The sequence below is a fragment of the Nothobranchius furzeri genome, chromosome 6 (genome assembly GCF_043380555.1).
Source record: "Nothobranchius furzeri strain GRZ-AD chromosome 6, NfurGRZ-RIMD1, whole genome shotgun sequence".
Classification (NCBI taxonomy): domain Eukaryota; kingdom Metazoa; phylum Chordata; class Actinopteri; order Cyprinodontiformes; family Nothobranchiidae; genus Nothobranchius; species Nothobranchius furzeri.
This window is the reverse complement of record NC_091746.1, coordinates 55,444,514-55,459,959: the sequence shown is the minus strand read 5'-3', so window position 1 is coordinate 55,459,959 and position 15,446 is coordinate 55,444,514. Positions and strand designations below refer to the sequence as shown.

Below are 15,446 nucleotides of genomic sequence, written 5' to 3'. Positions count from 1 at the left end.
TACCTTCTGGATCAGCTCTCTCTTCACCATGATTGACCAGAACAACACCACATCACTGCAGATGCAGCACCAATCCGCCTATCGATCTCACGCTCCATCTTTCCCTCGTTCTTGAACAAGACCTTAAGACACTAAAGCTACGCATCGTTTAACTCATTAACTGCCATTGATAACAAAAGTTGTCATTTTAAGTCCAACTGTTCATTTACATTTTTTTACTGTGTGGGCGTCGGAACGAGCCCCTGCACCGTGAGAACAAACATTCCAGCTCTAAAGCCGATCTTCTTCTGCATACGTCACACGTCACATGATCAGGAAGCAGAAAGTCTATGTGTTAGGAGATCATTTTGGGCCGCTGCTGTAAAAAAGGTGAGGTGCGAACCGGAAAAGCTTCTGCCGATCACAATTCAACAACGGATTTTGAAAAAACGGATAACACTCGAAGCGTGTGGATTCTTCCTGATGTAAGAAGTGAGTCTCCGCTTTGTTTTGGCATTAACATCATCATAGAGCGCAATGTTCTGTTACTCTTAAAAAAACAGTAAAAACACTGAAAAACGCTGGCAGCAAAGGGCTTTTCTGATCAGGAAACAGCAGTTAATGAGTTAATCCCTTTATTTATTCCATTTAGTTGTTCCTCACTGTGCAGCATTTTGTTTGAAGGCGCCATACGAAAAAGGTTTATTATAATTATCATTATTATAAAGCAAAATTTAACTCTTAAAAGCCAAATATTCTAAATCTTAATAAATTCATTCCCTTTGTTTGATTCTTGCCATGCTTTTCCCTGCCTCTTCATTTAATCACTGTAAAACAACAGACAACAATTCACACAAAGCCAGACTTTTAGCATTAATGGTGATTGTTCTCTCTCTAAGTGAGCACTAGATGATTTTCTTGCTCTGTTTTATAAAACTACAGAGAAGGATAAATTGTTTAATGGCCTTAACAGCAGCTAGGCTTCAATCCAAAAGGTTAACAATGTTGCGTCAACTACTTTAATGTGTGCCGTCTGTGTGGCAGTGAGTCTGCCCTTTAACAGATACTTGCAAGGGAGAGGGAGCAGACACCACGCTATGATGTCATCGTCCCAGTGGAGCAGCAATACAAAGTGACTGTAGGAGATGATGGTGCAGTACGCTCAGTAAGAGAGTATACACTTCTCTGCTTATAGAGAAAAAGTGTGTGTGTGCACGCACGTCTGTGCATTGTGTATGCAAAGGAGTAGTAGGCTAGCAAATGGAGGAGATTGGTGCACTGATCTACATGGATTTCTATGATGTCATCTTCCCAGGAGACCAGCCCTGCCAGGCCTAGTTTTCACAGGTGACAAAAAAAAAAATGCAGCGCTGAAGAGCAGAGCTGGAAAGCAAGCTTGTTTGCACCTTTTCCTGGTGGCCATTTGTGTGTTTCCGTTTGCATCAGTTCATGTTTATTTTTGCAATAATGAATTTATATTTTCATGCATATATGTTCCAGGAAAAAGTAAATTTGTGCACTCAAAAGGTTCACAACTATGAGTTCCTCTTTGTGTTCTGAGCTCTTACTGCTTTCAAGTACATATGTGTAGCAGTGTGTTTGTGTGTTCACCTGGGTCTTGATGATGTCATCATCCTGGTGGACTTGCAGGACATAGCCAGAGTTGCAGAAGATGGTGCAACGGTCTCCATTGTAGAAGTGGCGGCCAGGGCTACTGCACTTTAGCTCTGCATTGCGGATTAAGGGTTCCTGGCAGTCAATGGCTTCGCACGAATAATGTACACAACTAAAAGGGGTTGTGTGTGTGGGAGCAGGTAGAAAAAAAACAGTAGGAGAAACAGAAAAGAGAAAGAGAAAAGCACACCACATCTTTAATCACAACCAAGATATTTTACATTTTAGGAAAGAAATGAACTGCTCATACCCTAATATGGAAACAGTCCCACGTTTGCTCACAAACAGACAAATTATGCCCCACCTGAACCACACTCATCCATCAATGACTGTTTAACATATCCAATCAATAATGCACATGGAGAACAGCCTACCATACGCACACAAAAAGGGGTGTTTCTCAACAAATGGAGTGTGAATTAAGATCAACAGGATAAATGATGTGCAGGCTACAATGACAGAGTTTGGCTATTGTTCTGTATTAACAAGCCCAACGGAGAAGGCTGGTGGAACGTTTTGATGCCCATGCACACTTTTTAAAAAGTCCACATTCTACCTACAGGGGACCCTTTTGAAGCCAAAGAGAAAAGAAAGAGGAAGCAGGGAGATGCGTTATTGGGGTACAGGGAGAAGAGGTACGTCTAAGGAAAAAAAAAAGCCTGGAGAAACATTGTTAAACCTTTGGCTGCAAGAGTGGAACTTTTTTTTCTGATGCACGTATTATCTTATCATTTTTCTTCACTGATGTGTTCACCGTACTCTTCATTTTCTACCCCTGCGCTGCTCTTTTCCTGTCCCAAAAAGAAGCTGAAGAAGACCATCAATAATCCCATTAGCAGAAGTTCCTTACATCTACTCTTAAAGGACAAATTTGGATGCCTCCTCTGTAGTCATGCTGGCTTTGAACAAAATCTCCATGTGGTTTCCTGCTCGTCACTTTGGAATTCACGACATAAATTACAATTAACTACCTGGAAAACTAACCCCCCCCCCCACCCCCCCCCACCCCTTTGGAAAACGAGAATGAAGAATTACACATTGAGAGGATTGAATGGTGTCATGGTTAGTGGCAAGGTGAGGGCCCTGATACAGGAGAGCATGCAGGAGAGAGGTGGATAGATGGATGACAGGGGCAGTGTATTAAAAGTTTAAAACAAAGTGCCGCAGAACTTGGAATCGAACGTTAATGAAAATATGATGGCAAGAAAAAGCAAACTGATGCTAAACAAGACAAGCCAATAAGAAAATGTGGCTGGAATTGGCAGAATTTCACTGAGACAATCTAGGAAAAAAGTTACCTAACTAATAAAATCTACTACAAAAGATATTTGTGCTGTTAGAAGGACTAAATACATAGAAAATAATATTACAAGTGCTTGACTGAAGTTGTGCCACCAAAAGTTCACATAAGGACCAGCTGGTTTAAAAGACGCTTTGCCTTTTTGTATTTACACACCTTTGTTCGCTGATCAGAAGCATTTATTTGTGACCAAGAAAGCAAAAACAAACAAATTCTGCATGAGAAAAATGCAGCTTCAAGGCATTGTATGTCAGAAAATACAAAAGATGTTTTTTTTATATATTTTGTGAATAAATAAAGTTTTGTAGCATAAAATTGAGTAGGCTAAGAAAATGCAATCAAAGTTGCGATAAAAGAGAAAACATATGTGCACATTTGATTTAAGGACAAGCGTGGACTCATGTTAAACCTGAGTCATGTTAATAGATCCTGTTGTTAACAGCTCAGTCAAAAAGGAAGTGGTGTTTAGTGGAGGCAGAAGTGTTACGGGAAATATGCAGTTAAGCTCAGGAGAATGATAGGAAAAAATGGGAATGAGAGGCACAAAAGAGGGGAGCATTAAAAGGAGCCGGCAGTTAAGACAAAAAAGTTAAGGATGAGAGGATGAGCAGAGTTAGGGTGGAGAGGAAAGGAGAAATTAAGCAGGAAAAGTGGAAAAAAGAAGTGAAGATGAAGTCAAATGAAATGGAAGGGACTAGTAATTTGGAAAGTGGACAAAAAAGCTAGATGATGGATTGCAGTTTAGAAATAAAAACAAATCAATACCGAAGAGAGACAAAGGGACTCAGCCTGGATTCAGCACTGCACTGAAGTAAGGACACTACACAATAACAGGTCACAAGCCTAGAAAATTATTCATACTTAAGAAAAGACAGCATTGATTTGACTGGCCATCATAGCACGATGGTCGTCCAAAGGCATCTGGAAATTAGATGACACGGGGAGACTATGGAAGAAAGAAGTCAGCAAGAAGGCTGAAAGAAAGCTACAGTGAGTGGTAGCAAAATGTCCCCAATGATGCAGATACAGCAGCATTTTTTATGTATGTGCTCTTTGATATGTGTCACAAGCACGTGACAACAGGAAGAAGTTTGTTGGTACTCCTCTTCAGTCACAAGCTGCTTCCAAAACACGCACTGTGGCGCCTTATCAGGGTACTATTGCTGAATGTGGTGGCAGGGCGAGGCAAGAATAGCATGTCATTCGTGCTGCCAAGTTTGATAGTAATATTACCGCAACTCTGTACATTTGAATGAAGATCCCAGAAGTGCGGAATGTCTGCTGAGCCACAGCTGGCAACAATATTTAAAGTCGACTAATAAATAAACATGGGACGTCCCTTTTTCATTTGAAAACGGAATCAGCTGTGATGGCAAATAAAAGCGGTGCAGAGATCCGGAAGCTTCTGGCCATTACTGGTTGATTGCCAGAGAGTTCACAGGGACTGTGAAGGACATCCAACTTTTGGAATGGCTTGTGAAAAAATACGTAAGGCGCACGGCTTCCTTCGGAATAAAAAAGACATTATGTCCAAGCTAAAATGATGTCTGTGACGGCGTGTCGACAGCACGGAGATCACCCCCACACTCCCTTTGTACCGCCATCGTAAACTTTCTTGAAAAGCATGCATTCGCACCACATTAACAGTGTAGGCTGAAAACGTATCAAATCAATCTTATGAAGGAGCAAAAGTTCCCAGCATTGCAACAACAGGCTTTGGTGGCAGTAGCTCCAACATGGAAGCCTAGACTATCCTCTCCGCAGCCACTTCCACCAGGATCCGTAGCATTCCCTGTACTGTGTCCTAAACCAAAACACCTCTCTAAAATAGGCCAGACACGTCAACTTTTTTTACCTTTTTGAGAAAGTTTTCCCCTCGTGCGAGAATCTACGAGATCAGGGGCGAGTTCCGCGTAGTGCATTGGGGTACGAGAGGCGATTATCACCTCATGACCAGTTCCTGAACAGCAATCGTGAATTCTCAGAGTGTTTCACGTGATTGACATTTTGCTCGCCTCTCGTGAAAGTATCACACTGTTGAAGTGGCGCTGCGACCGGCTGCGATGCAAAATGTACCAGAACCGCTCACGCGCAAACAGCCATCAACACGGCTCGCCAGTTATTTCCCTACTAACACGCCATTCGTTTTTATTCATACACTTTTTTTCACAAACAACAGTGAGGATTGTCAAGAAAGTGTGTTTGCTGTGTTTATATCAAATTAAACTGATAAAACATTTACTTTCTTTCTTTCGTCTTCCTCCTCCAATCCTATAAATCCCTGAGCGTCTTTCTCCAGCAATCCCGAGGTACAACAGACATCAATAACAACACAATAAAAAGTCAGACATGTTGTGTAAAAACAGCAATTTTTAGCGTAATTTTGGGTTTGACGTGTTGCTACCAGACGTGCAGTGTGAGCAGTCATGTCGCATCTGAGAACTAGAGGTGGGAAAAATGATCGATTCTAAGATGCATCGCGATTCAGCCATGCATGATTCTGCATCGATGCGGCAATGTGACATAATGAGATTTTCTCCCTATGTCTATGCGAGGACAATAAAGTTTTGAGGTTTTACAATTACTTCTGGGGGCAGAGTTGCAATGACATGCGCACTGCGTTGCCCTAGCGCCAATTTAAAACAGAAAAGGCGGACAGGATACAGGGCCAACATTACCAGTAATCAAAGATGTACCCGTTACATTTAAATTGGATGTCTGGGCTAATTTTGGTTTTGGGATCCTGGATGTGAAAGAATCACTTAACACAGTATTTGTTTACTATTTTTAAGTTCAGTAATATTCTATCTTAAAGCTCTACCGAAAACATTATTTCTTATATTATTTAAGTAATTATAGGCAGCACACTTTAAAAATTGTTGCTCACTATAGTGAATAGATGTATGTTCTGTTTTTCAGGGATTTTGAAATAAAAAAGAAATTGAAAACTATTCTACTGCTTTTATTAAGTAATGAAAAATTTTGTGTGAAGAATCGTGATGTATTTCAGACTCAAATCGAATCTTTAAGCAGATAATCGGAATCGGATCGAATCGTGAGGCAGGTGGAGATGCACACCACTACTGAGAACTGGGACGTACAGTGTGAGAACATGGCTCATGAGATTTGCTCTGCGAGGAGGTCGTACAGGTTGAGATGGAGCTGATTGCTACGAGTATAAAAGTCGCACAGTGTCCGCCCGGCTTTAGGAGGTGTTCAGGGAGCATACCAACTACATGCACAAACCACTGACCCTTTCTCTTAGTTTGACCAGTCTTTTCATCCAACATCCAAAGCTCGTGATCATACTTGGTGGTAAATGTGGAAATGTGTGAAGCGCTTTGGCGTTCTCTGCAAGAGTGAATGATGAGGTGAATGATGATGAACCCTGTTGAAAGACAAATTTCTGTAACCGCTCGGTGTCAGACAATAAGGTTTTTCTATTCTATTCTGAAATTTAAATCTTTGCTTTTCTGGCTTAGTTCGCTCTTCACAGATAGTTTTAGCTGACGCATCACTGCAGAAGTTGTTCATCTACTCAGCTGCCGTTCCATCCTTCCCTAAATCATGAAAAAGTTACAAAGATGAAAAAAATACTTCACTTGAGGAAGTACCTCGCCCCTGACCCAGAGTTGGAAATGCTCTTCCTTTGGAAGTGTTTACTAAGAGGACCACATCATTAAAAAACAGACAAGATCCCCCTGCCAACATACTCGGCATTCTTCACCCCACAGCTGCTTCTAGAAAATCTGTCCATAAAATTATGAACAGTACCGGTGATAAATGGCATCCCTGACCGTGTTCAGCTCGCACCAGAAACAGGTCTGACTTACTGCCAGTTACACAGACCAGTTGAACCTGAACCCCCATGGGGTGCCCATAGGGTGCCAAATCCACAAATCATGCATGGACTGGTTGGGCAAACTTCCACATTTCGTCCAGCTGATCCACAGTTCCATGGCCAGGATCAAAACCACATTGCTCCACCTTAGAGTCAACTATCAACCAGACCCGCCACTCCAAACCTTTTAAGCGAACGTGTATTTCCTAATTAGCAGCTTTTTATATTTTAGATTTTCTCTCAGATTTGCTTTCTTCTGTAAAAAAAAAAAAAAAAAAAACATAGAGAAAACTGGCCAGATAGCAAGTATGGCAATACGCGAGACATCATAGGCAACAAAATGACAGGCCAAGAACAAAGAGGAGAAACATGTTCATTTGATTGTTTCTTTTCAAAGAAAAGAAAAACATTTCTGTTTTGTGAACATTAGCCAAACTACTCAACACAAGTTGTCACAGTAAACAAGACTTAGTGCTTGAAGCAGCACAGCAACACTATTGTTGGAAATTTGCAGAACACACAGATTGAAAGCGTGCATTTTGCATGAGAATGTACTTGTTCTTTCAGTTGTTTTAACTTATAGTTATAACATTAGACAACTTGAGGATCGTTTTTTACATAGTTTGTCTGGTTGTCAAAAGCAAAGGCAAAAATACATATAATTGTTTTTAACAGATTCAACTCAAGCTGTCATTTCTTTCTTTGGCTATCATCTGTCTATTAAAGAAAAACATTATTTAAGTTGCATTATACTTTACAATAAATAACAAAAATTGCCAATATTACAATGTCCGTAGCTGTAGTGTGATTCAGAAGAATGAGAATGAATTTGGTTTGACAGGAAACAAACAAATTATAGGTACGAGGCTGTTTTATTGAATACAGTCCCTTTCTTTAACTCACAAGCAGCTGCAAAACCTCATTTTATCATCAGTGTGTCAGTAGAAATAACCCACGTCGGATAGTTTGAGAAATATAACTGCAGCATTTTATAAGCAAGTATTTCTAAATCTGGCAGCACTGTAATGATAAGTGTATTTATTTATTTATTTATTTATTTATTATTCTTTATTCTCACCTTTGTCTGGTGGGGTTGTAGATCTCATTACTCTGGCAACCACTTATGGTGATGGGGTCAAAAGACTGAAAGGATCGCAGGCCTACGCCCGAGATGGCCACAAACTTGCAGGTAAACATGACCAGGACAGCCTTGGTGTGGTAGAAGGCCACTGACAGGTCATGTCTCACGGGGATCACCAAAGGGTTAGTGCGGCAGCTCAGACGCCACTCACCTGTGGAGAAGATATTAGAAACCAAAAAGCCAAAGACAAAACAAAATGCAGTGAGGCAAAAGGAAAGGCAGACTTTAATCCATCTCTGGAAAAAGGAAAACACGACCGCAGTGATGATTAAATAAAGTAGCACATGGATGTTGAGAAAGCGCTCTAATTGGGACATTAGGAAGAAGTGAAAAGAAATCTGTGAGTGACACACTGAGAGCTTTATTTTTTAGGTTAGCTGCCTGAGCTGTGAGCTGCGGTGTGAAAGCACGTGAGAGTTCTCACCCAGACTATGGACACCGTCCTTGGTGTCCACCAGTTGAACTGTGATGTTGCACTGTTTTTGTTCAACCAACTCTGTCCCATCAGCAGCCAGATGAATGATTGCTGCTGCCGCCACCATGGGCCGGGCAAAGTGTGCCTACAAGGAGAAAAAAATATATTTTTTTGTGTTCCTATTTATTAGAAAAAAAAAAAGTTACATTTTAAAGAAAGTCATCCAAAAATTGTTGCTTCTTTGGAAATAAGCTGAAAGAGTGCAGAGGCATAACATTGATTGCTTAATACCTCACCCCACACTCAGGAATTTATCCATATATAGTTTCATCAGCATAAAATTACTGAAGAGTAGTTTGGCATCACACCAAAATGTATCATTGTTATCAGGTGTAACTCAAGCTATTCGTCATGAATACTGTTCTTACCTTTAGCCAAAAAGTAGCATATTTCAGAACGGATGGATCAGCATCACAGGGGAACCATGCATACTGGGAGACTCCATCAGAAAGATCAAAGACCTTAGATTGACATGTCTGAGGAGAAACAGAATTATAGGAACAAAAATGGTTAACTGGTCCAGATTCTTCAACCCAACTTTCTATTTAAAGGGATGTTCCTCCCCTTAGTGAAATTTATTCTGTTGCCATATTTCCGAGAATTAGATGAGTGGGGGAAAGCGTTTTGTAGTTGTGAAGTTCATGAACCAATCTAATCTTTTGAATGGGTTTTTAAAGTGAATGATAAGAGCTGAGTTCTTGTAAAGAACCATTCATCTTGTCTTTCAGTAAGCGTAATATTGTCTTCACATTGACTGCAAATAACAGAGGTGTGGACTCGAGTCACATGATTTGGACTCAAGTCAGACTCAGGACGTTATTTTAATGACTTCTGACTTGACTTGGTAAAATCTACAAAGACGACTTGACGCAGACTTGAGCGCCAATGACTTGCAATTTGAATCGACTTGCATCTGTTGACCTGATGATGACTTGAGCATATTTTATATTTTAGCACAAAAGTGGCACGACATGGACAAAACTCCTAAATTGTTCTTCGTTCTGGGTTTGATCTTGTGCTGCTAAATGCAGTAGCACTTCGTTTATAACCAGTTTCAGTGGAACTTTCTGATTGTTTGAGTAAATAAATTAAACTTTGAGAGGTTTTATTTCTGGAATTTATTTACTATCATTGTCATTAAATTTAAGTTGGACATATGACTTGATTATGACTTGAAAATTCAAAGTTAAGGACTTGAACTTGACTTGGACTTCCACATCATTGGCTTTGGACTCAACTTGAACTTGGTTGTCCTTGACTTGGACTTGACTTGAGACTTGACTGGAAAGACTTCTGACTTACTTGTGACTTGCAAAGCAGTGACTTGGTCACACCTCTGGCAACTAAAAATATTAAGTAACGTATATGTATTAGAGCCGACATGGACTTGAGACTATGACAAAGCAACACGGTATGTTGCTGCTACAAGGCACAAAGACATGATGCAGTGGCACCAAAACTCGTTGGTCACTGTCATTAGGGTACAAGAAGGAGACGATCTTTTATAAAGCACCTCTCAAGATAAAAATCACGAGGCGCTTCAGTAAATGTTGAAGGGTGAAATGTTGTAAATGTTACAGTAAACCTGATGTCAGGAAACAGTGAATTTTGGAGCCGCTGCATCATTCTCTTGCACCTTGCAACGACGGCTTACAGTGGTGCTTTGTTGTAATATAGTCCCAAGTCTAAATCCGCTCTATTGTTTTGTGTTATATATTATTTTCATTTGCAGCCGATATGATTATTGAGGTCACAAAGAAAAATTATGATCATTATGGAGAAGGTTTGATGAGTTTTTACCATTCATTTACAATGTTGAGGCTAAGCTAAAGCTAACGAAAGACTACCAGTTTAAGAGAATGATTGGGATGGTTACAAAATGCTTTTTCCCACTTAACTAACTCCGGGGAAAATGGTAACAGACTAAATTTCACTTAGGGGTGGAAATTCCCATCAACAGATGTAAGATAATAAATGTAGAGGTCCAAAACACAAGACCTATGATAGAGAAAATTGTTCTAATCTAGCATAAAGGGGTTTGTGTATGAAGCTCACCACTCCCCCAGGGATCAGTCAAATGCAGAGAAAGAATTTTACCAGTGTGCAATGACTAAAGGGACTTTAACTTTCAAACAATGCCGCTAATTAGCTGCAAAGCTGAGCCAGCATCAAGGAGCCTATGGTTGTTAATAAGTGGTCAGAACATGTGTGTAATGTGGCCCAATCATGCCCTTTTCACAAAGGGGTTAAAGGGGGGTGTGGAGGGTGGTGTATGTGCTGTCAGACTTCCTTTCATCTTGGATATAACTTGCTTTTTATTGCAACTGAAGTCACGCTCCTTGCATTTGTTTTTTTTTTTCCACAAGCCTCTCCTAAAGGTGTCTGTCCTCCAGTCTCTGTGAACGTTCTGGTGATCTGAGCGTCTGCTTTAATGGAGAGAAGCTCCCGGAGCTCCGCATCACTCCTGTTTATCATCTAAGCTGATTCTGTTTACAAAAGAGAAACTTTTGCCCGTGTTTAGTTTCATTTTCAATGTAGATGACGGCCAGAGATCACCTTCTGTTGCCCCAGGCATAAGCTTCATTCAATCTTCAAGTTAGACATTACTGTAATATTACTATCAAGCTTGGCGGCATGAAAGCTGCAAAATCGCAACATCGCCGTGTCACCTGACACACCATGGCAGCAGTATTACGCTTGGTGTGTCTTTAGAAACATCTCTTGTACATGTATGTCTAGAAATACTTAATTTTGTTGTTTGTTTTGCACCTTAGAAAATAATAAAACATTCTGTAAGTTTGTACTTATAGACTTTAATACATTTATTTTGTTTCAGCTCTGGCCCTCTAACAGTGCAGTGACCTCGTTTTTTTTACATCTTTCACCTGGTTAACAGCTGTTTTAGCAGATGTGCTTTGTACGCAGTGCTGTTTGTTTTCTGTCCAGTCAACAAACTAAGAATCCTGTATCGTGTGTCACATGATCCATATCCCTCTTCTCTTCTGTCTCTGTTTAATGTTCTCACCATGTTCTGGCCTGTTGAACTCATTCCATACCTGTCTACAAGCCATGTGATCTTGTAGCTCCAGCTCTGTTTCAATAACGTGAATGATGCAATGTCTGAGAAGTGTTGCTTGAAACCTCTAAAAACATGTTTGTGAGAAAACTCAAATTGAATTACTCGCATTAATTACAAGAAAAAAACACTTGACAGAACAGTTATTGCTCTTTCGGTTGAATTGCAATTTTAAAAAGCGGTAATGCCTTAATGGCAACAAAGGTTGTTTGATTTTTTTAACACAAGATAGATAAATATTGATGAGTGTGAGATTGTTAGATTTTTGTGGCCAATTTCACACCTACGTTTTGCACTAAACGTGGAAACACATAACACTGGAGCACCACTGGGTGTTGCACTTGAGCAGCGACTAAGCAAGTCTAAAGAAAAAGAGCAAAAACAAAAAAGTGGAGGCAGCCCAAAGCTTCATGACTTTTAAGAAAACACGAATAATATACACTAAACTAGGGTTTTCATTTTATTAGTTAAAGAAAAAAATCACACGCGCATTTACTCGTGCAAATAGCCTTCCCATTTTTACAAACATAGGCCCTTAGTATGTCACGTTGAGGAAGAGGAAGATTGACCCAAAATGCAGAACACCAGAATCACTCGAAGCAGGAGCAGTCGCATAAATGAATATTCCTTTATTTTGGATGATGAGTGAGTTCCAAAGGGGCAGGAAGCCAAACCTAAAATCAGTAACCCGACTGGCCAAAACCAAAAGCTCCTTGATGAGCAAAACCTAGAGTTTCACGAGGGGGAACAGAACAACACTGACAACGACAATGGACCGACAAACACTGAGACAAGACAGGGTTTTATACACAGGGGCTGGGTGATTAAGGGAATTGGGCACAGGTGAGATTGATAACTGAGAGGAGGAGCAGAACAGGGCAGGTGAGGAAACCAGACATAAAATCTGTAAGACAAAGCTACTGAACGTAAATAAACCTAAACACTGTAGGAATAAGACTAAAGATAAATAAACTAATGATGTCAGAGTGACAGAACTAATTATACTGGAAGGCAGGAGAGGCTCATACTTAAATGGGGAAGGAACACAATACACTAAAGTGAGATATGAACTAGATAATCTAAAATAACAGAAAACTAATGATAAGTGAAGTGACTAGAAGGAAACCTGGAGAAGCTGGGGACCAAAAGGGGCACAGCAGCTTAGGGGACACATCAGGGAACCTGGAGGGGGTGGGGACCACAGGGACACAGAACGTGACATGGTAGACTCAAAGACCTCATGCTCTTATTCTTATGCTCAAAATAGTGGTTGGATGCTAAAATAAATCTGAAAATTCATTTAATTAAGAAGGAATACCCCCGATTAAATTTGGCCTGGTCTCAAATAAGAAGATAAAAAGCATACAAATTATGTTGCAAAATTAAAGTAAACTCAAACCAGTAATAAATGCATGACATATTTAAAGATGCCAAAGTCACATAATTAGTGTGCGAATAACAAAAAGGAAATTCCAGAAATCCCTTCTGGGATTTGTGTTAACTCATTAGCAATGTGAAGGTCTGGTGAGAAAACCAAGATTGAAAGGTTGTGAAGATGTAAAAAAACATTTGAATATGCAGGGAAATTAGCAGAGGGACTAGACAGAAAGACATGCGATAGATTGCAAAAGACTCCAGAGTGATGGATAAACACAAATAAAGAGAAGAAAGGGCACACACTCAAGGACGGCGAGTTTCACCAGCTGCCCTGAGCTGTTGAAATGAGACACCAGTAACATGAGAATTTTGCTAGAGAGGCTACTGCAAGATCCTGCCACCATGGAAAACTGGCCAGACCAGCTATACGTTGGTATATCTGTCCTCTGAATCTGTTGACGTGACCTTTCCATTTCGAGCTGAAGTGGCAGAAATGAAAAAAAAAAGAAACTGTTGAACAAAAACAAACAAAAAAAGTGACATTATTTCTTTTTAGCCATCACAAAGATCCCAATAATCTTTATAATGTTGGGTTTTGTGCATTGAGTTACTAGGAAATTTAGATTCTGCCCTTTTTAAATAAAGAAGCACACATTTCAACGTAGACAAATATGTAAATGACTGCCTCCATTGTTACAGGGCAACCTTTTCCAAAAAGTAACAATTACCCAGCAGGTCAGGAGAGAAAACTTGTTTTCAGTAGTGAAGTGACAATGTCTTAATGTAAACGCAGGTGGCAACAGCTAGACCTTTCTCAGCACCCCTCCTCCCCTCATCCCTTCCTGCCTTTGGGCAACCCCCTCCCTTTAAAAAGCATCACACCAGTGGGAGGCAATTCACGTGTGACCCATGGCTCATTACACTTCCTTTCATCCCATTGCTTCTCCATCCCCCACGTCAGAGCAGAAGACCAATAATCCGGACAAAAAATTTCACTTATTTGATGCTGTCTTTGGAAATGGGTGGATAGGTGTTGATGACAGGACAATTTTGCACCCATCTGGTACTTGGGTACTTTGTTTCTCACTCTCAAATTCTATTTGTTCATCAGTAAACTTTTATTCTCTTTAGGGTCACAAAAGACCCTAAAAGAGCTTCTTAAAGCACATGTTGGATGGCTGGGTGCGTGAAGAAGTTTGTGTCTAGACTAACACTTTAAGTAAGGCATACATAACTATTTACTTGTTCAACATTGGGTAGATTGGAGTTTCCAGTTAAACATGAACAGATGTGACTGGACAGAGTAGGAAATGAGCGCACCAATAAAGATGGGAGAATTTACAATCAATACAGGCTTCAAATAGCCTGTTCTAAATTATAATCTCAGTACATTAATGTTCAAAGTTTTAGCACATGCAATGCTATAGTGGTAACACAACCCTATTGATGGCTGGGATAGGCTACAGCCTCACCATGACCCTGACTGGATTAGTACAGAAAATGAGGGAAAACAACTAATATGATATTATGGCTTTCAAAATATCATTTTAAAGAAAATAGCAGTGTATTATTATTTTTAATTTTTGTTATTACTGTATATCAACACATTATCATGTTTCAAATGTTATATTCTTCTCATTGTACAGTTGTCTATTTTCATGACAAAACGTCAGTATTTTGAAGACCAAGTTCAATCATTTTTTCCCAACACATTTGCAGTGATCTCTAGTATAAATTAATGCCTTGTGAGTCGACCTCTGAGGGGAAAAAAAACTCCTGTTTCAGGAGCTAGAAGTGAACCAGAGCAGAGGTGAGCTAGCCTAGAAATCTAGACAGACAGTAGCAGAAGCAGAAGTGGCCCAATCACAGTGCTCTATCGGTTTGGCGGGCCAGTCACAGCATTCTATCGGTTTGGTGGGCCAATCACAGCATTCTATCGGTTTGGCGGGCCAATCACAGTGCTCTATCAGTTTGGTGGGCCAATCACAGTACTCTATCGGTTTGGCGGGCCAGTCACAGCGTTCAATCGGTTTGGCGAGCCAATCACAGTGCTGTATCAGATTGGCAGGCCAGTCACAGTGTTCTATCAGTTTGGCGAGCCAATCACAACGCTCTATTATTTTGGCAGGCCAATCACAGCACTCTATCGGTTTGGCGGGCCAGCCACAGTGTTCAATCGGTTTGGCGAGCCAATCACAGTGCTGTATCAGATTTGCAGGCCAGTCACAGCTTTCTATCGGTTTGGCGGGCCAATCACAGCGTTCTATCAGTTTGGCGGGCCAATGACAGCGCTCAATTGGTTTGGTAGACAGGAAGATGAGACGTAGCAGAACAATTAAGATGGCGTTGAACAACTAAGATCACATTGTTTGTTGTCTAATAGTAGTGCAGAAACAGTTTGAAAGACAGCTGTGGATTCTGCTTCTCAACTGAAATGTTTCTATGGATTGTGACGAGACAAAACATTCACATAGCCTTGTCAGGCTAGAGGTGAGCTTCAGATGGCAGGATTTGGAGTTTGATTTCCAGACATTCTGACATCTCACCTGTGATGGGCTAACATCAATACACCTTCACCATTGA

General features: G+C 40.4%; 1 protein-coding gene across 2 annotated transcripts in view; it reads right to left on the bottom strand.

Moving 5' to 3' along the window:
* pappaa (pregnancy-associated plasma protein A, pappalysin 1a) overlaps positions 1 to 15,446 on the bottom strand; it is a 159,349-nt gene that overhangs the window by 64,337 nt on the left and 79,566 nt on the right. For both annotated transcript variants that reach the window (XM_015942754.3, XM_015942759.3), the window contains exons 11-14: positions 8,779 to 8,886; positions 8,360 to 8,495; positions 7,873 to 8,086; positions 1,591 to 1,765 (exon numbers count right to left, since the gene is read on the bottom strand). In XM_015942754.3, coding sequence (XP_015798240.3) covers positions 1,591 to 1,765; positions 7,873 to 8,086; positions 8,360 to 8,495; positions 8,779 to 8,886 — 633 coding nt within the window. The remainder of the gene's footprint in view (positions 1 to 1,590; positions 1,766 to 7,872; positions 8,087 to 8,359; positions 8,496 to 8,778; positions 8,887 to 15,446) is intronic.